Source organism: Psammomys obesus, unplaced genomic scaffold (genome assembly GCF_907164565.1).
Source record: "Psammomys obesus unplaced genomic scaffold, mPsaObe1.curated_primary_1811, whole genome shotgun sequence".
Classification (NCBI taxonomy): domain Eukaryota; kingdom Metazoa; phylum Chordata; class Mammalia; order Rodentia; family Muridae; genus Psammomys; species Psammomys obesus.
In genome coordinates, this window is record NW_026596091.1 from 98,028 (window position 1) to 124,291 (window position 26,264).

Consider the following 26,264-nt stretch of genomic DNA (forward strand, 5'->3'; position numbering starts at 1 on the left):
TTCTTGGACGGTCTGTGTCAGGAATTTTTTGGATTTAACATTTTCTTTGACAGATACATCTTCCATTGTATCTTCTACACCTGAGATTCTTTCTTCCATTTCTTGTATTCTGTTGGTTATGCTTACCTCTGTAGTTCCTGTTTTCTTCCCTAAATTCTTCCTCTCCATTATTTCCTCCATTTGTGTTTTCTTTAATTTTTCTAGTTCTATTTTCAGGTCTTGAGTTGTTTTCTTTACTTCCTTCACCTGTCTGCTTGTATTTTCCTCTTTTTCTTTTAGTTCCTTCAACTCTGTCTCTTTTATTTCTTTCAGTGATTTAATTATTTCTTCTCTGAAGGCCACAAGCTGTTTGGCTGCATCTTCCCGTATTTCTTCACGGATGGCCCTAATTTGCTTGTCTTTATCTTCCTCCATTTCTTTACGGATAGCCATGATCTGTTTGGTTTTATCTTCCTCTAATTCTTTACGTATTTTATCTGTTTCCTCTATTATTCTCTTCATCAACATAGATGTAAGGTCATCTTCTTGATTTTCTATTATGCTGCATTGTTCAGGGCTGTTCGCCCCTGGATGGCTGGGTTCTGGAGATGCCATATTGCTCTGTCTTTTGTTGGTTGAGCCTTTACGCTGACCTCTATCCATTGGGCTGATTTAGGTTTTGGCTGTTAGTTTCTGTGCTTCCTGGAGTCCTGAGGTAGGGAGTATCCCCTTGGCCGGAAGATGATTTTTCCTGAAGGAGTCCTTCTCTGCTTTTTGGTTATGGTCACTGTATGGCCAGTGTTTCTCTGGAGTTGCCACTGCTCACCTCAGGTTTATAGCCCTGAGTAGTAGCTGTGGTCTATGTTAGGCAGGGGTGTATCTCCTCTTACCCATAAAATTTCTCAAGACAGCTGCCCCACTGCTGGGTTTCTTCTTACAAATTTAGTGTGCTGCTGCTCACTAAATTTCCATGTACAGTCCTCTTGAAGAGACTGCTGATTCCCTAGCTGTGGGGTTTTCTCCCAACAGGGAAACTCAGTCTGTTATCCTGGGGCGCACAGTTCTGTCTGAGAAAGTGGGAGGTGCACTCAGCAAGTCTCTGGGCCAAAGGCTGATTGCTCTGCTCTGGACCTGGAGAATGTGCACTTAGGTTGAGTTGGCGCCTGGGGGCACTGCTCTGGTCTGGAGGCTGGGTGCCTCACTCTGGACCAGAAGCTGTGTGTTTCTGTCTGGGATGGCGGCTGTAGGCACCGCTCTGGTCCAGATGCTGTGGGTGCCGCTCCCCTGAAGGATCAGGGATTCCCACAGTTTTGGCAGTCCAGCCAGGGACAACTGGCCGATCCCTGGCACAGTATCTGAGGGCTGCTGTAATGGCTCTCCAGCTCCTGCAGGTCCGAGGATGCAGCTGTGTCTCCCAGTGCCCCAGGGGAACTCAATAATGGCGGCAGAGCACAGCGCTCCTGCCTGCAGTAGAGTCTGCGTGAGTCCAGGAAGTGTTTTGGTGCTGGGTGTCCTAAGTGTTAGTGCTGCTGACCCCCTCTGCTGGGGGTTTCCTCCTGCCAGAGACTCGCAGTCTGGTGCCCTGGTGCCCACAGTTCTATCTGAGGCGGCGAATCACGCGCGCAGGCAGGGCTCTGTGCAGGCGCCTTTGTCTCGGCTCTGGGTCCGGGCTGGCTCCTGGGGCACCCGAGGAACCCGAGTCTTTTCCAGGGGATGTCTGGGTAACCTGGGGTCGGTCCCAATTGTTTCCTGCTCCGTGGGGTTATCTCTCGACTGGGAAATCCAGTCTATGGTGTTGTGGGCCCACAGTTCAGTCTGGGACCGTGACCAGATTGCGCTGGCGGGTAACTCTGGGCTGGCGACTAAGTGCCTGGCGGAACCGGTATCTCTTCCACGGTTTAGCCGGGTGAGTTAAAGCTGATTGAATCCCCAACTGTGGGGTATCCTCTCACCTGAGAAACACAACCATTTGTGTTTTATGGCCGCGAGTTCTGATTGCTGGTCACTGTGCCAATCCTGCTGTGCTGCTGCTCCTCAGAATGAGAGTCCTCCCGGCGCCGCCATCTTGCCCCGCGCTAAAACTGTGTAGCCCAGGCTGGCCTGGAACTCGTGATCCTCCTGCCTCTGCCTCCTTCAGCAAATCCTACCGGTGTGTGCCACCACAACCGGCCATAATTGTTTTACTCAACCTATTGTAAAGAACACCTGGGTAAACTCCAGGTGTGCACTGATTAGCCATTGCTAGGGGTGACAGTTAAATATTACCAGAGTTGGGTGGTCGAAGCACATTTTTGTGGGTTTTTCTCCTTTTTGAAACTGGATCTTATGCTCAGGTCATTTACTCTTAAGATGGAGTTTCTTTTTCAGAAATGGGGTTACGGAGGCCTCAAAGTAACACGAGAGTGTTGAGACTATTCGGTCTTTAATTAATGTGTTTGAGAGGGGCCTTGTTCTGGGTAAGAACCACCATTGGAGTCGGTCTGTTAGATCTTTTAGACCAAATAGGAGGATGGACAGGATAAAGTGGATGGGCATCTGACACCTTTATAGGGAAAGGAGAAGCCAATAGATGATATTTCTGGCCTAAGAGTAAATGGATCCCAGAAGTGGGAACCCAGGTGTATAAGCCTACTGGAGGATGAAAAAGGAAATGAACTGAGGTTCTCTGAGACATCTGAGCGTAGGTATCTGCTTTCTTCTCTGGGCTATTTGAGATGGCGGTTCCACTCTACGAAGTTCTTCCCACTTTAATACAAAGTCTGTGACCCCATGACCATCCCTTTTCAAGCTCTATGACCATGTCAACCTGCTGTCATCCTTCTCAGTATTCTCCTTACTCTTACCTCAGCCTCTGAAAAATACCCTTGTGAGGCTGCCATCGAAAATGCTTTAAATTTCTTTTTTTCCAATCTAATATGGCCTCTTCTACCCTCTAGTGGCAAGTATGTGGCAGCGTCACTGCTCTTGCATTTTGCAGCCATTAAATAAAATACTGGTCACTTAAACACAAGAACTGTTATATTGTGATAGTCTAATTTTGGTGACCAAGATGGGGTTTATGTGACTAGTGGGCAGGTAGCATGTACAATGTGTATTCACTGGACAAAGAGATGCTCATTGTTTTGGGTGAGGTAGAAGAGTACAGTGTGAGATTTTTACCATGTTGAACAATGAACAGTTTAGAACACATGACTAGCATGTTTCTGGAACTTTCAAATATACAGTCTTTGAACTGTGGTTAATAATATCATGTGGCTAAAAAGACACAAAAGAAGAAAGAAAAGAGAAGAAAAAAACATGAAACCCTGGGGAAAGGAGAACAGTCATAAATCTTATACAGTCTGTGTCCCACACAACAGCCAAGAAGACTCAATTGTGACTCTCTTCACCATAACCTTTCTACAGAAAACTGTCACCATTGTATTAGAGGCAAAATTATTTTCAATATGTCTTTCTTGGTGTGGTATCTAATTTGTCTCTATCCCTCTAAATATTTTCTTGTGAAATTATATTTTTTTTCTCCCCAGCAGAATGGGTCTTCTTTTCTTTCCTACCTCAGGGCATATGCACATACACACTTGTTCTTCATGTTTCATCTTAAAGACCCATGATCATACAAAGGGGATTGCCTCTCTTTTTATGGTAACATGATCTCCATTATAGAGAATGTTTAAGTGTCTCAGTCACCCAAAAGAATTGATTTTAAAACTTAATGAAGCCACAAGATGTAAAATACAGAGAATTAGCAGAATTTCTTTAACACCAATGATGAAATAGATGAAAATAAAATTACTTGACAATAACATCAAAAATAGTCAACAATAAATTTAACCAAAGAAGTAAAAGATTATGGATGACAAAACCAAAAAATAAACATTAACAGAAATAATGTAAATGATACAAATAAATGGTAAAGTATCTTATTCATGGATTGGAATTCATGGATTGGAAGTATCAGTGTTGTCCAAATGCCCATACCACCCAAAGCAATCTACAAATTCAACACAACTCCTATGAAAATCTCAGTGACCAAAAATGAAATTGTGCCAAACCACAAAAGATCTTAAATAAACAGAGAAATCTTGAGCAAAAAAAGAAAAAGAAACAAGAAGGCATTGCCTTTTACCTGACACTAAAATCTATTATTAAACAACAGTAATTTAAAAGGTATAACACTCAAGAGTTTGCTCAGAAGTTTAAAGCACTGGCTGCTCTTCCAGAGGTTCTGGATTTAGTTCCCAGGACCCACATGGTGGCTCACAACCATCTATAACTACAGTTACTGTGATCTAGTTCCTTCTGGTCTCTGTGGGCACCAGGCACACATACAGTGCACATATATACATGCAGGCAAAACACTCATATGCATAATATAAACAAGTGTTTATAAAGTATAGTAACACTCAAGAAACAGACACATTAATCTAGAGTAGAGCTGAGAGCCCTGAAATAAAGCTGAGCATTTTCAGTCAAGGTTCTAAGAACACACAACAGAGAAGACATAGTTTCTTCAGAAAAATTACTGTGGAAATGACTACAGTCAGGCAGAAAAATGAAATTGAATCTTGTTTCATACCATATATAAAAACCAACTCAAGATGGATGAATCAGTGTAAGTAAAAAATTAGAAAAACAAAGATAAAGTAATGAATTTTGCTTTAGTGATGATATCTGGGAACATGTTAGTCGGAATGAACAAATTGGGTTATATCAGATTGAAAAAAATTAATAGAGTGAGAGAATGCTTAGGGATTGGAGGAATGATTTATAAATATCTCTCTGATAAGAGGCTAGTGTCCAAAAATATATAAGGTCTCAATTCAACAACAATAAAACAAAAATCCTATTTTAAAAATATATAAAGCATCTGAATAGCCATTTCTCAAAGAAGACATCAGATGACCAAAGATATATTAAGGCAATGCTCATCATCAGTAAGATGCAAATGGGCACAATGAGACAACTCACATGTGATAAAATGATTATTATAAGTAATATGAAAGACAGTGCTGAGGCCAGCAACATGGCTCGGTGGTTAAAGGTGCTTGCCACTTAGTTTGATGACTTAGTTTGATACCTGGAACCCACAGAACTGATTTCTGCAAGTGATTTGGCATCCACAAACACATTATGACATGCACATACATATAATCTAAAAATTATGAAGATAGAGCCATCAAGGACTGTAGATGGGAATGTCAATTAATATAGTTATTATGGAGAACAGTATTGGGGTTCCTCAGAAAATGGGGAATGGATTTACCATTGATCCACCAGTCTCATGTCTGGGTGCATATCTAAAGAAAGTGAAATCACTGTGGCAATGAGCTAGAGATAGTGGCACTCTCATGGTCATTTCAGCATTATTCACATTGACTAAGATGTGCAACAACATACTTTCATTTTCAGATGATGTGGTATTGGTGATAATGAAGTACTATTAGACCATTAAAAAGAGGAAAATCCTGTTGCTTTCAAAAGAGATAAACCTGAAGACAGTATGTTAAAGCAAGTAAGCAGGGTACAGAAGGACACAGACTACATGGCCGTAGGTCTAATATCCTGTTGTGGCTACTAGAGGTAGAAGGAAGGTGTGGATGGAGACATTGATCAAAGTTGCAACTGGAAAGAATAAGCTCCAGTTGTCCGTTGTAAGGACAATGAATATTAAATATTAAACAATAGCATATCTCATATTTTCAAATTGCCAAAGGGGATTTTAAATGTTCTTACCACCCAAAAATGATAAGTACATATGATAGTTTTATTTGTTTACACGGTTTAATCATCCCACAGTGTAAACATATATAAAAAAATAACATATTCTGCCAGCTAAGAATAATGTTATGAAAAAGGTCACTTCCTTAGATAGGACTTCGCAGCTGTTCTGTCTGAAGACGCATTACTATGCAACGCCACTCCGAGTTCTTTACTAGCGTTGCCATCTTGTCTTTGCCAGATCAAAGTCTTTCTGGGCCATAGTGGTAAGGGTTACAGGAGAAACCCTGACCATTGTTGGAGTTCACTAGAAGTTTATAAGGAGAATGCCTCTAGGAACACACCTGTAAACACAGCTACTTGGAAAGCTGAGGTTAGGTGTTTAAGAGTCGAAGGTTAGCTCAGGCTACTTAGTGAAGCTTTGTCTCAAAATAAAAAAATAAAATAAAACAGGCTTTTCAGCAGATAGATATGTTTGTAGGAGGTAAGTCTGGTTGTAATATTTGAATTCCTACCACTATGAGGTTGACCAGAGTTCCCCCCAAAAGAGACTGTTAAATAACAGCACAGTTTCTTCAGCTCAACTATTTCACAAACATTTTCACCCACTAATTTAAAAAGGGAGGTAGTTAGTTCCAATAGGACCAGTAGCTTGTTGGGATTAGGCCATTCACAGATGATACTTATAAATTTTGGACAAATATTTAAATGAAATTTTTAATATTAAAAGTTATTGATTTAAAATCAATAAATTAAAACGTGATGTTGCTTGAAAGAAACAAAACGCACATACACTGAGGAATGGAATGGAGCACCACACATCCGCCCAAGTGAAACAAAGGGGAGGAGAGGGGAAATCAGGAGATAGTTCAGTTCTTCTCAAGAGTCCCAGCCAAGGCTTTGCTGAAACTGTACTACATTCCCACTCCTCCCTCAGGCCAATTCTGTTCTTCATTCTTGCTTTTCACAGTGTTGATCAGGGAACCACTCTTCAATAGGCCTCCCTGTAAGACACTGTAGGGAGAGAGACACTGACTCAAAAGAATAGAAAGTGTGTGTGTATGTATGAATATTCATGTATATATGAATATATATGTATGTATATGAATATACATATATATGTATATATGTATATATGTGTATATATAGTCATGTATATATATGAATATATATACATATATATTTGTTAAATACAATAGGACATCATCAAGTTAGATCATATTGAACCATAAAGTAAGTCTCATGGCTACCGAGGTAGCTTTGCAATAAGGTTATTGCCATATGAGCATGAGGACTAGAGTTTCGTTCTCTAACACCAAAGTAAAAATCCAGGCACAGCCACATGCTTTAGTGCCTTGGGAGGTGTGGATTGACAAGAAAGGGATGCAGGGAAACTTTCTGAGGTCATAGAAAAAAAATCAACCTTACCCTACTTTACCATTTAACAAAATTCAAAGAACTGTACTGTAAAGACTTTCTGGATTTTACCCTAAGTGAAACTGACAACATGTAAAAGTTGAGGGCCAGATGAAAATGTTTTTATTTCTTCAGATGTGGGGATAAGATGAGAACTGTTAACCAAGCTGTACGAATACACAGCCTGGGAAGAGCCCAGAGTATTTTTTCTCTGTTCTCGCTATTCCTAGGCCTCGGCCTGAAAGCTTCTAGTCTCCATATGATCTTATCTTCTGCAAACTCAAAAATTGAAGACGTCATCTTCTATCCTTCATCTGCTAACCTAGGCCTAGAATGTTTCAGCCTTTGAGACTTACTGCTGAATAAACTCATCCTTTCTAGCTCTTTCTGAATTCTAGCTGCCTGGCTTGACTCAGCTATTCTGGCCCAAAGTCTTCTCCAAGCTGACTGATTCAAACTGGCTTCTGACTGAATTGCTCTGCCTGGCTTCAGACTAATTTTGGCAATCTTTTTTAATCTTCTGGTTCCTTCTCATTCTCTGGCCTATTCTTTCTGCAACCTGTCTCTAAAACTGTCCCCATAAAACTGCCACACACTACTCATACTACACTCTACTCCTCCTGCTCTTCTCCCTGCACTGCTCTCAAGAAGCCTCTCTTTCCTGTGCTGTTCTCATGAGAAATTAGCATATCCTATCTCTGACTCATCCTCTTCTCATTTCTGATTCATCGCTTTGTCCCTCAATTAGACATCACTTTCAAACATGTCTGCTTCCTTCTATAAACTAATCTTACTTTCATTGTTTGGGATTAAAGGTGTGTACTAACAGCTTATCTTTATTCTAGCAGGATCATATAAATCTAGACGGTATTTACATGTGATCACTTACTGGAGCAGCCAAGTTGCTGGATTAAAATTCCTCTACAACAACAATAAAATATAAAAATATAGCAAAAACATATAGTTCAGTTCCATGGCTTAAGTAGTCATTGTTCTCCATCTCAAATAACTAATGAGGTTTTAAAAATTGTTTGGGCTGGAGAGATGGCTAAAAGGTTAAGAGCACTGGCTGTTCTTCCTAAGGTCCTGAGTTCAATTTCCAGCAAACACATGGTAGCGCATAACCATCTACAATGAGATCTGGTGCCCTCTTCTGGCCTGCTGGCTCACGTACAGGCAGAATACTGTATAAATAATAAATACAAAGTCTTAAAAATTCATTCTTCGGTTGGTGAGATAGCTGAAGCTCAGCCAGTAAAGGAACCTGCTGCCAAGCTTGAATACCTGAGTTCAGTCTATAGCCCCACAGCGTGGAAGGAGAGAACTTATACCTATCAGCTGTTCTCTGGCTTCCACAGGAGTGTGCGTACACACACATACATACATACACACACACACACACACACACAATCCAGCAATAAACAAATGTAATTTAAAAAAAACCAAAATGCTTATTGCTTACTCTGTTTAGGAAACTGTGTGTGTGTGTCACGTCTGTTTCGGTTACCATAACGAAATGCCACAGACTATATGACTTAAACAGCAGAATTTCTTCCCTCACAATCTGAAAGGCTGACAGGAGGGTATGACATGGTGGGTCTGGAGAGGAACACCTTCCAGGTGCAGATGGCCACCTTCCAGGTGCAGATGGCCACCCTTTACTTGTGCTCTTACTAGGTGCAGAGGGAATCTGTCATAAGAAGAGTTCTACTCCCTGGGGTTCCATCACCAATACTGACCCAATTTCAATAACACCCACAGGCCTAGTCTAAAACTCTCTTCTCACTAGGGATCAGATCTTCCACACATGAACTCACGGGGAGGGGGGGGGGAAAGGGGCGCTTTCAAGAAATGTTAGAAAATACAAATAAAAATTTTAAAAGGTCAAATAATGTGTGTTACCAGAACAAATCCACTGTTGTGATTTATCTGTGATTTCTAAAATGTGTTATTTTTATGTGACAGTAGTGATTCTGTGCATGTAATTTTGTATTATGAGTCTTTACTTTTTCAATTCAAGAGTTTACTCTTTCACAGAGCTATGTCCCAAGCCATTTAAAATTTTGTTTATATATTTTATTTTCCATTTAATTTTAGAACAGATTCTTGCTAAGTTAGTCAAGCTGTCCTTGGGCTCACTATAGCTCAGACAGACTTTGAACTAATGATAAGTACCATTCTCTGCCTCCAGTGTAGGTGGGTTGCTGGCATGTGCAACCCCATGTGTTTGATTTACTTGAGTTCAATACATGGATGTTTACAATGTATCAATTCATGTACATCCATGCATTGATACATTGTATAAAAAGATACATTGATGTATTAATGTATTAATACATTGATACAATATATTGATGTATTTAATATTACAACTTGAAACTTAGTTCTGTTATTAAAGATGCTTCATCTGAACCCTTTTTGAATGGACAGAAATGATTCACTGAGTGGCTGTGGCTGAATACTAGGTGTTTCCCATTATTTTACCAGTGTCAATAAGACTGTAATAAATCTATTTATGTGTAAAATTTTTACCTGTTAGATTTTTTTTTTTTTTAGTGTAGAATTCCTGAAAGTGGACGTTGTATGCTTTTAAGGCATATTGCCAAATTAGTCCCTAAAAGTGTGTTCCAGATCGCAAAGCCACCAGCTGGAATTGTGCTTTAACTGTTTGCTTTTAAAGGGGAGGAGGTTGGTTCTACTAATGTGCTTGCTGGCTTGTTTTCAATAGGTAAACAGAATCCTATGAGGCCCACTTCTGGTGGTGCAGAACACCTGGGCTCCTCTGACCCCACGCCTCTCACTCCCTAGCAGCTGGCAACCTGTACTTCGAGCCTTATCTAGTTGCTTTTGTGTGGACAGAGATTTTCCCACCTATCACAGCCATGAACTTCCTCCGGAGGCGTCTGTCTGACAGCAGCTTTGTGGCCAACCTACCCAATGGTTATATGTCAGACCTGCAGCGCCCAGAGACCTCCAGTAGCTCCCCAGCATCCCCAGCCACAGAGAGGAGGCATCCCCAGCCCCTGGCTGCCTCCTTCTCTTCTCCAGGATCCAGCCTGTTCAGCTCCTTCTCCAGTGCCATGAAACAGACACCACAAGCGCCCTCAGGGCTGATGGAACCACCAACTCCTGTCACACCCATGGTTCAGAAACCCAGGATCTTATTAGTGATCGATGATGCCCACACAGACTGGTAAGTATCTTCAGGGATGGAGCCTAAATGGGGCTATGTCACCTCTTGGGAGGAAAGAATAAAAAAGTAAGGGCTACAGGAGGCTTAAGTGGCTTCTGAGGCTAGCTGGGAGCAGTAGAGGTTCACCAAAGAGAGGCTGTATGCCTTGTTTTCTAGAAATCTTACACTGACAGAGTCATCTGAAAACTCTACAGCTAACAGCACTGAAATAAATAGAGGCCCCAAGTCTGGAAAGTTCCATGTATATGCTGTAAACATCTAAAAGTTTCTGATATAGGACCTGCCTGCTGCAAGTGATCTAGAGACACAGCAGGGAAACCATATGACCTTTCTGAACAAGCAGAGTTCTTAAGTCTGAAATATAACACACAGTGTTTCCCAGGTTACCTTTCCTAACAGGAGGCTGTTAGGAAAGTACGAGAATCACTAAAGGCTCATGACTCCTATTCTAAACTCTTGGGAACAGATTACCACTCTACATCCCACCTCTCCCATGAGCTTGACCTCTGACACCCTCTTCCAGACAGTAAGTTTAGAAAGCAGAGGCCAATACACCCACTGCAATAGTAAAAAAAGCTGCTGTCGGGTTAGATGAGGTGCTCCTGTAGGGCTGCCTCTGGGGAATAAGTTTATTCCCCAACTTTGTGATCCTGGGAGGTGACAAAACTGTAAGTCCCATTGGAAGATGGAATTTACAGTTAAGGACATCAGCCCAAATGTGGAAACGCTGAAGCCCTGTATTCAGAGCAGAACTAAACCTGTGTGAAGCAGAGTGGTTCTGATGGTGGACCCATGCACAGTGTTGGTGGGGCAATGGCATATGTGAGTATCTCCAAATCTCCAAAGACTGGCACATGGTGGGCACCCAGCATCCCCCAGGAGGTGAACTCATGTTGGGAGTGACCAAGCCCTACTTTGGAGTCAAAGTGGCTCATTTATTCAAGAGGTATTCCTAATGTTCAGCAATGTTAAAATATGTTCAGCTGATTTAGACAGCAGGCCTCACCTTTCTGATGAGAAGTAACCTCTTTACTGTTGTTGCTCTATACCTACAACTTACTATGAAGTCCAGTTCTAAATTCAAAGTCATGGGATTGCTTCCTGCCTCTGCCTCCCAATTACAGGTCCTCACACCCAAATTAGAAATGACCTCATTTTAAGCAGGGTGGCCTAGAAGGTTTCCCTGTCTGATCTAGTCTGAGTTGTGTTCTATTTTCTCCGAGACTTTTGTCTTGCAGGCTTGCTTGTGTCTGCTGTATGCTGCTGTAAAGCTTGCCCTGGGGTTCTGTACTTGAGGCTTGACGGTTTTGGAGCTTTAGTTTCTAGGCCCTCATGCAGGGGCAAACCTTTAGCCACAGTAATCTGCTGACTGCACTATATTTATAATCTTAGTTTCTAGTTAATCCAGCTTATTTTTAAGAGTATATCTGTGAGTGTTGTGTATAAATGTATGTATGTGTGTGCTCCTTTGTGGGTGCATCAACAAATCGCTCTTTTTGTGCAGGCCAGAAGTGGATGACAAGTGTCTTTCTGAACCAGTCTACCCTTTATTTAGAGGCAAGATCTCTCAGTGAACCCAGAGCTTACCAACTCTTGCTAGATGAGCTAACCAGCTCCATCCACCCACCCCCTGTGCTACCAGGATTCCGTCTCTGCCTCTCCATGGCTGGGGTTATAGGTGGCCACCATGCCTGCCAGGCTTTGATGTGGGTTCAGTGATCTGAATTCCAGTCCCCATGCTTGCAAGTCAAATGCTTTATTCATGGAGCCATCTCCCCAGCACTAACCAGACATTTGACCTTATTCTTTGCTAGCTCTCTTACCTCTTCCTCAGCTATCTGTCAAGAAAGTGGTTTGGAAGTGAAGTCTAATAACAGAGGCTGTGGTGTGGTAACAGTGAGGTCGAGTTCCTACCCTATTCCCCCCCCAACTCCCTCGTAGCTGTGCAGCTCTTGTAACTTGCTGTGCCTAAATGCAGTATCTACCTCCTAAAGGGGCTTTATGGAAGTAGGAAACATGTAAATTGATATAAAAGTATCTGACAGTTACTAAGTGTTATTTAAATACATATGCATAGTATTGTAGGGGACTGTGGCCCTCTCTGAATAATATTAATCATGACAGCAGTACCTTCCAGGCATTCTTGGTTTGTGTCTTCCTATCAAGTATATGTGCAGGAAGGACAGGGTTCATCCCATTGTGCCACAGGGTTTACTGTTGGTCATTTCTTCCTGCTTAGTCCTTTCGTGGCTGACTCAGAGCCTATGGTTCTGTGTCTGCCCATAGAACCTGTGGTGTTGTGACAAGGCACAGTGATTAAGGCTGGTTCCCAACCAATAGCATTTGAATTTTGTCTCCAGTCATCAATCACCTTAATCCACAGGGATGAATAGTGTATAAATCTTAGGCATTGCTCCCTTGAACATGGGGGTGGAAATACAATTTTGGCCTGAGTAGTTTCTCAATGTGTTGAAACATCTATCACTTACTCACACTTTAATTGGCTTTCCAGAACAACAGTGTTTACTTTCTGGCATTCTTCTTGCCCTTTGGTGGAGAAAAAGAAACTGAGGCTCATGGTCTCACCTGGGAGTTGGCTCCAAATTCTCTGAATGTTTGTTACTGAGAAACTTCCTGCCACTGGCTCATGTGCTTCCCATTTGAACTCCATTCTTGAATCTTCATGAACTTTAACCTTTCAGCATCTTAGTGGCATTCCCAGTTGTCTCTAGATTAATGTTCCCTGGGTACCTTGGAATCAATCTTGCTGGTTGTGGTGATGCACACCTGTAATCCTTGCACTTGAGAGTCTGAGTTTGGGAGGAATGTGAGTTCAAGGCCAGCCTTGGCTTTACAGGGAGACTGTTTCCAGAACTAATAGCCTACAGACACCAGAAGATTCTCAATCCTTCCTGTAGAAGTCTCAAAAAGTGCCTGTCCATAGCTACCAAAAGTAGCCAGCAGATGGCAGGCTAGCCCTATGGTCCAGTGTATCCTGGTGCCTGCCACCAGGTTGGGCTTCTTCCCAGCTACCCTTCCGTTGTTTGTTTGAAGGTCTCCTGAGGGAAGGAAGTTGTGAAAAGGCAAGAATCCTGCTCCCACTGGCCTTTCCTTTCCTTCTGAGATGATAATGAGAGGGGCTTGGACTGTCTGGGCTGAGAGTGGCCCCACCCCCCAGCCCCAGAGGAACAGTGCTGTCCCCTTCCTGATCCTTCTCAGACTTAGCCCAGCAAGCTCTTTCTCTTCTGCTCCAGGACCAATCCGTCTCATGAGGTTTCCTTGCAAGCAGAGGGTGTTGTGGGTACCCATGCCTCTTCTAAGAGACCAGCTGGCAAATTATTGAAAAATGTGGGCCCATTCAGAGCTCTGGGGAAAGGACCTTGCATTTATTTTATTTATTTATTTTTTTAATTTTCTTCACATCTAGTCTCTTAAAAAAAAATAACATATTCTCTTACAGCAACCATTAACAGTGTCAGCTCCTCAGGAAAAACGGGGTCTTGTGGGCTCCTCCTCACTCTATGATAGGATGTATGTTGGTCCAACCTTATGCAAGTATCCAAACCTGCTGTGGGTTCATGGTTACAGTGACAACATCCTATCTGGATGGCAGTGTTTCATGACACTCCTCACCACCCTCCCACTCTTAATTTTTTTTTTCTCCCTCTTCTGCGATATTCTCAGTCCTTGACATGGGGAATGATATAGATTAGGGATGAATGCACATCAATAACTTATTCTCAGCATTTGGATCAGATATTAATCTTTGCATTAACCAGCATCCTATGGAGGGGAGGAGAGCAGACCTTTTCTGCCCCAGGCAGGAGGTGATAAATATAAATATTGAAAAGGCAGTTTAACAGTTTAACAGTTGGTCCCTTGAGAGAAACAGTGGTAAAATGTTCTCCTTTTGAGGCTGTCTCAGCCATAGGCTTTTGATTTTGATCAGGTTTATAGTGTTTGCATTTTCTGAGGAGCAACTGGTATCCCAAAGCCACCTTTGCTGCAAGGATTCATGGCTGAACACTTTTAAGATGCAGCTTAAGGAGGTGAGCCTAGCCATGGAAAGGGTCTCTAGAGAGTTGCTGACCACCGTACTGGAGTTCTGACTCAGTGGCAGGCCTGTCCTCTGGGGTGGGACAAAGCAGTCAGTCTTGGGAACTACAAGAGAAAGTTTCAAGCTCAGTTTTCTTCAGCCTGCTGCTCCTGCATTGGCCTTCTTGCCTAGAATTTTGAGCAGTGTCCCTGGCTTCCAGCTTCTTGTCTTGACCTGTCTCCTGGTTAGCTTCCAGCGTAACATCATCATATCCTCTCTGGAAACAAATCAATTCCACCCTTGGATGGTGCATCACCAGCTTACACTTCAAGTTTAAAGTCATAAGCATTTGCCCCACCCCCTTCTGGGCTTGGCTCCATCACTATGTCCTGCTTTGCAAACAATTGGTTCCCAAGCACACCTCACCCTAGCACCCTCTGTTCCCCATTCCCCAGAACACCCTGCCCCATTGTGTTTACCTGGACCATTTCTGTTCATTCTTCGGAGCTTGAGAACATGTTACCTCTTCTGGGGGACTGCCTTTGACATGAACATATTATCACAATGCTGGCTGCCCTAGAGTGATTTAGCACATATTTCACTGTAAGCTTGTGACACGTATCACAGAGGCTTATAATTGAGTCTGCCTTAAGTTGCTGACTCATCTTTATATTGTCTAGAGCTTAATGGACACTCAGTCCAGTGTATGTCATTGTCCCCATCCCTCTCTGATCAGGTTGACATTATGAACTTACAAGTACCTTACCTTAGTAGTGGTGCTAAACACACAGTGTAAGGAGTCACAGTTCTAATTCCCCATATGTATAAAACCATGGTCTTTATCAGTATGCTAGAGTCACCGAAAAGTAAATGTTTAAGATTCTTTTTTTTTTTTTTTTTTTGCATGGCTCTTTTCAGTTTATTGCATGAAGGAGTTACACTAGTCCAAGTTAAAAGCAGACCCCAAATGGTTGCATTATACAAGCTGTGAGGTTTTTAAACTTGTGACAAGGGACAGAAGGGAAATTCTACTCATTGCAAGGAAATCCTCACTTAAGCTTCAGATCCACAAGCACTTAAAACCCATGAACCTTCAGCTGATTGTCCTTAGCCAGTCCAATCTCTATCAGGAACTGGCATATGTTCTTGCGCTAGTCACCCTGTAGCTGAATTACTTCTCTATATTCTGGATGCTCAATATTGCAGGCATATTTCTTCTTAAAGGCCTTCACTAGTTTATTTTTATCGTAATCTTCAGCGATCCCTTGGACAGTAGTAAGGGTCTTCCTGTCGTTTCTCTGTTGAATTCTTATATGGATATAATCCTCAGTGCCAGCAGGAAGCAAAGGGGGCGAAAGAGTGGAGGTTCTGGATAGCGGACATACCATACGATTCCTTTTCCTCCGTGGAAACGGCCTGCTGAAGGCAGCTGCGGGAGAAGGCGGGCGGGGGGGGGGGGGGGGGGAGGACGGAGCGTCGGGAAGCGAGGGGGCTCGAGGGGGAGGCAGCTGAGTCCTAGGCGACTGCTCAGTGACTGGGGCCTTAAGATTCTTTTTAAAGCTGGGCTCCCTGGTGTGTGCCTGTAATCCCAGCACTCAGGGAGGCAGAGGCAGGTAGATCACTGTGTGTTTGAGGCCAGCCTGGTCTACAAAGCGAGCTGGAAGATTGATAGCTCAGTTGTTAAAGTGCCTGTTGTTCAAGTGTGAGGCCCTCAGTTCAATCCTCAGAACCCACATCAAAGGCTAGATGTAGTGGCATACACTTATAATCCAGAACTGGGGAGTTGGAGGCAGGGGAATCCCTAGAGCTCAGTGGTTACTCCCATTCTAGCCTACTTTCAAGTTCCAGGTGCCTTGTCTCAAAAATAAGGTGGGCAGAAACTAAGGAGCAACCCCTGAGGTTGACCTCTGGCACAGGTGCCTACACATGAATATCCCTTATATGTATACCACCTGTATATGTACAAAAGTAAGGGGCACACCACCCAGATCCCTGGGTTTAAATTTCAAAATAAAATCATTCTGTCTTTTAACAATTACACAGACCATAATCAGGTGGAGTAGGATGTATCATCCTGCTTCCAGGTTCTCCAGATGGGGATCAAGAGTGAGAAGAGGAGCACTGGAGAAGATAGATGCAGATAAGCCTTTGTCCTCAGTGATCCTCTATCCTCTCAGTTAACTGTGACCTTGTTCTCAGATTGTCTGCAGTTTCATCTAACAATGACCTGTCTTACTGTCTGCTTATTCTTCCACTTCCTTGTTTATTTTGTTAGTTCAAGGCAAAAAGAATGTGTGTCCCGCATTTGAAATGATCCTTATCTACTATCCATGAAGCCTGGAGGCTGTCATACCTCCTTTTCCTGGCAAGGTACAGTTAATGGTAACCCTGGATGAGTGCCTGGTGCACTTATAGGTTGAAAAAGAATGAGATGGGCATCTGTGTCTTCTCCACCACCTGTGACCCACCCACTCCTAAATGGTGTCATTGTGTTTCTATGCCTAGAGCTGACAGATGACAGAGGCAGTGTAATGACTAAACAAATGATTTGGGAAATAATTGGTAATGACAAGGTGTGAGTGTGACATTTAGAAATGACCTTACCTTGGTAGCATGCTTAAATCCCTTTGGCTCTCACCTCACACTCAACCTAACAGAAAGTCACATTAGCTCTGGTGGAAACAGTTACACAGAAATCATACACACTATCAGTACACAGCATTGCACACCAGCCCTTCCCAGTGGACCTACCAGGGGCTGTTTCCAGGTGAGGAAGCAGCAGAAGATCCCCATACCTCCTCAAGGAAACCAAATAAGAGAGTCTGAGCTGGGAGGAGAATAGAAGTTGCCTTCCTATTAACCCTCCCATGCTGGGAATGAAGGAGAGGCTGAGTAGTGTAGATGGAGCAGAAGAGCAAAGACATACAGGAATCAACAGGGAACTCTGAGGACTGGACTATGTCCTCATTGGTCCAATTCATGTACAGGATAAAATACTCTGACAAAAGTAATTTAAGAAAAAGATGGTTTGTTGTGTCTCATGGCTCCAATTTGGGTTCCATCATAGTGGGGGATTCCCAGGGACAGGAAATTGAGGTATGTGGTTACATAGAACCCATAGTTGGGAAGAGAGAATATGTTGCTATACTGGATACCTTGTTCTCTCCATTTAAACAATCCAGGGTCCCCTACCTAGGAAATTAAGATGGGTCTTCTCACATCAATTAATATAATTAAGGTAATTCCCACATGCATGCCTGGAGGCATACCTCCCAGGTGATTGTATCAATTGAATACCAACAATCTCCTAATCTCATGCCAGGCATGGTGCTAAGTGGTTTCCATCCATTCTCTAATTTAGCCCTTCTAATTACTGTCTGGGTTCTAATGCTATTGCTGTTTTATAAATAAGAAAGCTTGAGGCTCTGTACCCTAAACCAAAGTAGATGTTACTGGCTTCTTGAGATCCAGTGAGGGCATTTGAGAACAAGCCTGGGTGTCACTGTGTTCTTGCTATTCTTCCAGCTGCACCTGAAGCCAAGGTCCTGCATATGAGTAGGCACTGGCACCACCTGTACATACACACATACCCAGAGAATGGTGGCAGAACTCCATTTACACCTCATTGGCCAAGTGCAGAGGACTGGTGACCTCACCCAGGAGAAAAGTGCTCTAACCCAGCCAGGCAGCCTCACCCCTGTCAGAGCCCTTTGAGCAGCTGAGTGTAGAGATTCCAGGAGGAAAGGGAGTTCTTGTAAGCATGCAGACACGTATGATCTCAGACTGACAGAGCGAACCATTTTTTCCTCTCTTTAAAGTACCAAGGGAGCTCAGACAGGGATTTTTTCTTTCTATTACCTGCTTTGATTGTCACTTCCAGGAACACATGTAAGACATGTTTTTCTAAGAGAAATAAATAGAAAACAGGGCAGGAACACATGTAAGACATGTTTTTCTAAGAGAAATAAATAGAAAACAGGGCAGCTTCTAAATAATTTAGGTCTGATAGGTAGTAGCTCAGAATTATGGGCCACATTTTATTCTTATCCATCTCTGTGTCTTGGCTAGCTTGCTTGTGAGCCCATTTTTGTTATGTGTGTAAACTGGGTGACTACACTATCTCTGTCCCTACCTTATTGGCCTCAGGGATATAATAAAGCCCTTAGTACTTCTCTCATCTTTTTCATATGAATTTTTCAGCACATGCAATTTCTTTCCTGAGTCTCAGTCTTATGCTTCTACTATAAGTTCCGTCTTGCAACTGTTTCTGTCTCCCCTATTTAACTACAACTGGAGTTTTGAGCACAGTGCCTAGTACGTCATAAGATCAGTGAGATGGGAATTTAATAATAATTTAATAATTGAAGACACTGAAGAGCTTCTGTTTCTTCTATAGAAAAGTTCATGCTTGAGGGTGCCTTGGGTACTCTGGAATTCAGGAAGGTTCCTGAAGGCTCCTTGCTGCTTCCTAGATAGCAACAGAAAGGCTCAGGCCTTCTACTGAGAGGTCAGACCATTACTGGCTGTTTGGACAAGGACAAAAAGACGCCTTGGAATATCTCTCTGAGGACTTGCAGTGGTCCCAGTTGGTCCCATGGTAACCAGGATATTCTGCTTCCATCTTTGCCACCATCGGATGGGAGTAGGGAAAGGTGTGATCTTAGAGTTGTCATCTCCAGCAGTGGCCTATGGGAAGGCCTGCTAGTGAGTTTGCTCATTTGTATGACCAGATACCTGACCAGTTGTAACTTATGGGAAGAAGAGTTTATCTAGGCTAATACTTTAAGGGTACCATCATGGTGGGAAAAGTATGGCAGCGGGTTGTGAGACAGATACTCATATTGTGTTGGCCACCAGGAAACAAAAAGAGATGAATGCTGGTGCTCGGATGACTTTCTTCTTTTTAGTCCATCTGAGAATTCAGCCCATGGGATGGTGTCACCCAGAGGTATGTTTCCATGGTGATTCTAATTCCCATCAAATTGTCAATAAAGATTACAATCAAAGTAGGGTGTCAGATCGACAGGTTATCAAGTTAATACTTAATGAATGAGTATAGACAGTTAAACATGAGATAGACGTATACTAAAAATGTATTTGCTATTATTTGACATTCAAATTTCACTGAGTGTCCAGTATTTTTCTCTCAGTGAAGAAGGTAAAATGTGAAACAGCTTTGCTTTACAAAAGTGTGACCAGCAAGAAGCTAGCTAGCTTTGCCTTGCTTGCTGGGTGAGGAGCCAAAACAGGTCTCCTGACTGACCCCATTCTCAGAGCACAGCTTTCTCTACCATCACCAGTAGGGAGGGAGATAAGCCCAGAGGTCAGTCTCCAGCTAGACTCCTCAATGTGTAGGATCTGGCCCCTACTCTACTTCTTGGTTATGAGACTTCTGTCAAGTCCAACATGTCAGCCTCACATTCCTCCTCTATAAGGCAGGAGTATGGACTAGCTTTCCTAAAGGGTAATCTTGAAGGTTAAAGATAATGGCATGGGTGAGATTGGTACATGGCTCAGCCTCATATACTAGACCCTGGGGTGTTAACTGTTATTGACAATTAATTACAGTTACTAATTGCTTGTGAATATAATAGCCCTGGGAGCCCAAGGGAAAGAAGCCGTTTGGCATGAACCAGCTCAGTTCAGCTGGTTGTGCTAGAGGGCCAGCTTCCAGAAGCCCTAGAAGAGGGGTGTATAAGCCCTGGCAGACTGGCAGTCACTCTCTGAGATACAGTGAGAGCTCGAAGTCAACCAGCTGGCCCTGGAGTAAGTGGAGTAAATGGAGAGGCTGAACATTGCTGAAGACCTCAGCTCCGGGGAACAACTCATGCCTGTCACCACCACAAGTCTCTCTACCACATAAGGCAACTTCTTGTATGTGGAGAACTGTAAGGGGTTCTGGCGAAATGAGGAGAGGGGGGCATCATAAAAGGGGTGTCACCTCCTCCTTGCTTTACTTACTAACTCCACCATTCCACCTTGACTCCATCTGGGAAGCTTCAATGCTGGACATTGGCCCTGCCCCTCTGCCCCTCTCTCCCTGTATTTCTCCCTGCCCTGGTGTCCAAGGAGAGGGGAGGGGCCTGGACATTCCCCATCAACCAGCTCTGTTGCCTGGAGACAGCTCAGTTTTCCCAGGCCTGGCCCCTTTTATCAGGGACACAATGTGTGCACACAGTGAGGGCCTTGTGTGGTACCCAAGCTCCTAGCCCTTTGACTTGAGGGATTTTTCAAGAGCTGACCCTTCTCCGTGAGGTCTTCATTCTTTCCAATCCAAGGATTGGTGTCTCTGTAGCTTCCTACCCAGCTCCTATGAGTAGAGAGGGAGGAAGGGGAAATAAAAAGATTGCTACCACCACACTGCTGTTGTTGAATCTTGCGGGCAGAGCTTCACCCTTGGAACCCTGCTGGAAAGTCCAGGGATAATGTCTTGAACAGAAGAGAATATGGAGAAATGTTTTCCTAAATCTCTTTCTATTTTCTGTTTCTTTAGAGACCTTGACTAAATTACTAGATCTCAAAGGTAAAGGGCACTTTCCTCTAAGAGCCTCTGTTTCCTTAGATATACAACCATGGGGATGGGTGAAGACCATGTCTCTGCATGAGTGTTTCCATTAAAATGACCATTTCCAGCTACCACCCTAAATTTGTTGTGTAAGGTCAAGATCTTTGTAAAGAAGAGAAATAACTTTGGTCAACATAAGTAAAATGAGGCTTTATTGGATATATATGGTGAAATTCTTAGTAGGAAAAGAACGTATAATGATTGGAGTTCTAGAAAAAGTCAGCCTGTGAGGCCCCTCCAGAGATGTGTGTATGCATACATTAACTCTTGTTTACCTTGTACTTAAAAACAAATTCTTGGTAAAATTAAACCTGACTTAGTCTACTCCTTATCTCTTGGGAACAGTTTGGGACAAACCTCCTACACTCCCTTGTGTGTAGGAGGGAGGCTTGGTTCTGTCAGAACACAGGCAAATACAAATGGAGAAGGCACTAGACAAGGATTTCATGGATCCAGGTCAGACCAAGAGGACCTGTCATGTGCCACAGTGGACTCTGTATGCCCAGAAACCTTCTTTTTAACAATGGAGAAACCAAGCTTAGAAGCTACCAAGATAGAGGGCTTGTGACACATGGCTTAAATGAATAGAAATAAGACCACTGGAGGAGCAATGAAAGATGGAGATGAAATTCAACTTGATAACAGAGCATGCCAGCCCCATGTACAGCTCAGTATAAGTAGAATTAGCTGGCAGAGATAAAGTGGGTGGTGAGAAGGGAAAAATCCCAAGTTTGGTTTGGCTACTCACTTGTGAAAGTAATAAAGGGTCCATATGTTTTGCCCAGTGTTGGGCTGTGAGTCTCTGTGTCTGTTTGTGGAAAGTGGTGGGATGGATAGAAGGACCTGGAAGTGAAAGGAGCCCCACAAGAAGGCCAACAGAGCAGACTAACCAGGGCCCACAAGGGCTTGTGGAGACTGTAGTACCAACCAAGGACCATGCATATACTAGATGAAGGCCCCCTTGCACAGATGTAGTGACTAAGAGAGCTTGCTGAACAAGCATGGACATATGAGTTTAGATTCTCAGTATCAACATAAAAGGCACAGCATAGGCGCGCGTGCGCGCACACACACACACACACACACACACACACACACGTAAGCCCAGAGTTTAAGGAACACAGAAAAAGGAGGATTACTGGGGCTTCTTAGTTGCCAGTCTAGCTCTAGGCTCAGAAAGAAATTGTCTCAGGGGCAGATATAGAGTGATAGAGAAGGATGTCCAGTCTCTCTGGCTTCCACATGTATGCATACACCTGAACATACTTATACTCACGTTAACATACACCATACCCTCTGTCACACACAAAAGTAAAAAGTTACAATTCATCCTTCAAAATGGGGCTATGAACTCCATAAGATCTACCAGTTAGGAACTTGTGATAAAGGATAGAGGTGTTAGGGTAACTCTTAGATCTCTGTCTTCTTCAGGAACTGTCTTCCAGTATGACATAAAAGCCTTTCTGCTTGGATGGAATGTTTCATTCAGTGCAATTGCAAAGACCAACATGATGCACAAAGTAGAGAAGAGATGGAAGATGGAGGGATGAATGGATAAATGAATAAGTAGTCGGGTGAGTGGATGTATGGGTGAATGAGTTAGGTAGATGAATGAGTAAGCTCTATAATGAATGGAGAGTTAATATAAATCTTCACAGCCTTCATGCAGAAAAACAGAAGAGAAGAGCTGAATGTTAGCAAAATACCTGCTGTGTGCCAGGAGTATTGTTCAGGAATCCTTACCTTATACAGTGAATTTTCTCCTATTTTTTTTTTTTAACCAATAACAAAACTGGGAGTATGGTGGTAAGCGTTTGCATGAGGTAGCATCAGGATATAAATGGCAGAGCTAGACAGAACTTGGATGCCAGAAGTCTCTTCTACATCTTCTCCTAGCAAACTGAAGGCTCACTCATCCACCTCTCATCAGTAGTCCACTGGTGAGCAACTCACTGGTGCATTCTTGGCCGCCTCCCAGATGCCTCTGCAGCTGAGTCCTAATGTAAACTCTCTCAACACCTTTAGAATTGATCCTTCAAATCCTCAGTTTTCAGAGGAGGAGGCACGGTGGCTCCAAAATATCTAAGGCAAGTATCAGAAATCCTGCTCCACCCAACCAGGTCCTCCGTATCTATGTGCCTATTGTTCAATTTTCTTTCACACTTAAGGGTATGTGCTTCAGGAAGATTTGTCATTCCCCATAGTGCCCCCAGTGCTTGCCCAATGTGTTTGCCCTTGCTGGTCTCTCTTTCTCTCTCTCTCTCTCTCTCTCTCTCTCTCTCTCTCTCTCTCTCTCCCTCTCTCTCCTCTTTGAAGTCTTAGTCCCTGGCAAGGAATAGGTACTAAATATTGGATGAGCTGATGAACTGATGGGTTAGCTAGGCCACCTCATCAGAAACACACACACACACACACACACACACACACACATCCTGCTTCCCACCCAAGGCTGGCCTGAGTGGCCCTTCTGTGGACAGAGCTGGATCTCTGTGCTGATGTGCTTGTGGTCATCATCCATCCATCCATCTGTGTGTCACTCCTTCCGAGGATGCAGTGAGCTCTGTGTGGTCTTCATGATTGACTATTTGGAGCCTGCAGATTGTACACAGAGCAGATGGTCCATCATTGTAGGTTGAATCTTGCAAAGAAGGCTTCCAGGGGCCATGGACATGGCTCACTGGGTAAAGCAGTTGCTGCACAAGCCTGAGAACCAGAGTTTAAACCCTTAGGACTCTATTAAATGAGTGGCCATGATGCCCCTGCCTGCTTTCCAGGACTCAGGGAGGTGGGAGGAGGATCCCAGCTGGCTAGCAGGGCTAGCAGAATTCTCAAGTTCTGGGTTTAAGTAAGAGATGTTTTGGCCTAGCCTCACTGGCTCCAGAGGCAGATGGGTCTGTCAGGATTCTGTCAGGGAGTCCAGCTCTGACTTCAAGGTAGATCACGTCTGTGCTTATTCCCTGGCTACAACAGAAAAATAATGCAGTGTTCACTCTTCATAAATCTCTCTCACACACCACATCTGGGGCCCCAAACTAGGGATTTCCCACCCCAGGCAACACTAGTTTATAATATTCTCCTTCCTGGTGCCTTTAATGTGGCAGTAACATAAAATGCCACCTACAGAGACAGAAGCCTCCTGGAATCTAGGGTTCCCACCCCCTTCTTAGGACAGGACCATGGACTTGGTTGAGTGGCTGAGTTATTCAAGGAGCTATAAGATGGACATATTAGGGCACTGGGATCAGGCTGTTGGTGGAAGACAAAGTCATTGGGCACTGTGGATCTATCTGTTTTTGCCTGATAGTCAGTCAGTAGCAGAGGCAGTTAGGTTCCACCCCGAAAGAATCTAGAATTCTAGGCCATCCCTCGCCTTCCCTCTTGCCAGATGGAGCTGTTCTGAGGCAGCTCCAGCCTAAATGAGCCCACCCTTTCACTCCTGCCCTACCCCACTGCCCTCAAGGGGGCAGCAGTCTGTGTGGCCCATGAGGAGACAGACTTCTGACTCCCAGCCAGACAGGAGGACAAGACTGCCTGACCCTCACCTCAGCCTGAGACCGCCTGCAAGCCCCAGCAGTGAACATTCCAAAGACTCCTAGGAAGGCAAGGCCTCTTCGAGGACAGAGACGCTTTGATGGCATGTAATGCAGAGTGTCTGGGTTCCAGGTTAGAATCAAGTCCATGGCTAACTGTCAGTCCTATAGATTGGTTATCTACACAATGACCCATATCATAAAAGGTATAGATTTGGGAGTTATTACAATGATTTGCCAGTAAGTGGCAATAAAGGATCACAAGAAAGGGATTGGAAACAAGCAAGAGACATTCCTTTACCCGGCTAACAAACATGTGGGAAACATAGTCCTGTGCCCAGTCACACTTTGCTGCCACATGCAGTGGCTGCTGAGATACAGCTTCTGGTTTCTAGGAGCTCACAGACTGGATGTTTGAAGTCAGGGGACAGAGTGGGACCATAAGGGTTGAGAGTACTCAGGGACTCAGGAGTAGCACCCAGCCCAGCCAGATGAGGTTGCTGCTAAGAAGAACAAAAGAGCAGGTATCACCTATGAGAACTCTGGAAGGTGAGAAAGAGATGGTCTGGCAAAACAGAGGTGTGAGTCTGTGCAAAAGACCAGAAGCATAAAAGCAGAGGACATATTGAAACATCACAGGAGGTGTGTGTGTGTGTGTGTGTGTGTGTGTGTGTGTGTGTGTGTGTTTGTCCATGGAAGCAGCTGTAAAACAAGGTGTGGATAAAGTTGGCCATCTGGTGGCAGGTTCCCCAGTAGGAAGGAACCTGGGGTTCTGGGCTGAACCCTGAAAATCTGAAACTATGGGACATCTGGAAAAGTTATGAGACTTTGAATGACAACTCTACCAGGATGTGGGGAATGGCCCTGCCCCATTCCCTCTTGGGGTTAATGGGAAATCAAGTCTTAGGAGAAAAATACCAGAATCTGTGGAGGTATAGGGCAGACTGGAGAGTAACTGGGACACTAGGGAAGATGGGATCTAGACAAAGAGCTGGCTATTGCCTTGCTTCCATAGTCTGGGTAAAACTCATGAGTCCTTCAAAGAAGGAAAGCAGATACTTTAATTAGACATTTGCTAACTTAACTTATTTTGGTAATTAGTTTTAAGTGCCTTCTTGCCACAATGTAGAATTGCCTAAGAACATCAGCTCAGGAATTGCTAGATCAGGTTGCCCTGTGGATATGTTTGTAGATGATTGTTCTCATTGTTGACTGGGAAAACCTAGCCAATTGTAGGAGGAACCATCCCTACTAAAGCAGGCAAGGATGGGTTTATCTTCTTCTTCTTCTTTTTTTTTTTTTTTGAGTTTATCTTTTTTTACTCTTGTCTGTGGACATGCTGTGAAATCTTGAATTCATGCCTTGACTTCCCCAAAATGTTGTGCTGTAACCTGGAATTATAAGCAAGAAAGAAATAATAACAACAACAAAAACCCTTTCATCTGTAAGTTGCTTTTGGTATGACTTCACAGCAATAGAATTGAAATTAGAATACTTACCAACTTTAAATATTAGTTATACACCTCATAGCTCATTTGCTGTTTTTCTCCCGGCCCCACAAATACTGGAAGTGGGATGGAATGTGCTGATTCTTTTGTTGAGGATATGTGATTAAATTCTTGTTGTGTGAGGGTAGCTACACACTTTTATTGAAAAACATCAATGTGAAAGAAAGAAAGAGAATGAGGGTTCAGGATACAGCTGGGATACAAAGTTAATAAACTGTAACTCATTAAAAAAATAAAAAAAAGAAAGAAGGAAGGAAGGAAAGAAGAAAGAAAGAAAGAAAGAAAGAAAGAAAGAAAGAAAGAAAGAAAGAAAGAAAGA

The 26,264-nt window shown here is 43.3% G+C and overlaps 1 protein-coding gene and 1 pseudogene across 1 annotated transcript in view; one reads left to right on the top strand and one right to left on the bottom strand.

The window, feature by feature from the left end:
• Positions 1 to 26,264, top strand: part of Syn3 (synapsin III) — a 501,244-nt gene that overhangs the window by 33,869 nt on the left and 441,111 nt on the right. Inside the window, exon 2 of the mRNA XM_055627972.1 lies at positions 9,842 to 10,306. Within this exon, the coding sequence (XP_055483947.1) occupies positions 9,996 to 10,306 (311 nt within the window). The 5' untranslated portion in view covers positions 9,842 to 9,995. The remainder of the gene's footprint in view (positions 1 to 9,841; positions 10,307 to 26,264) is intronic.
• On the bottom strand, positions 15,239 to 15,787 carry LOC129691783 (eukaryotic translation initiation factor 1-like; annotated as a pseudogene).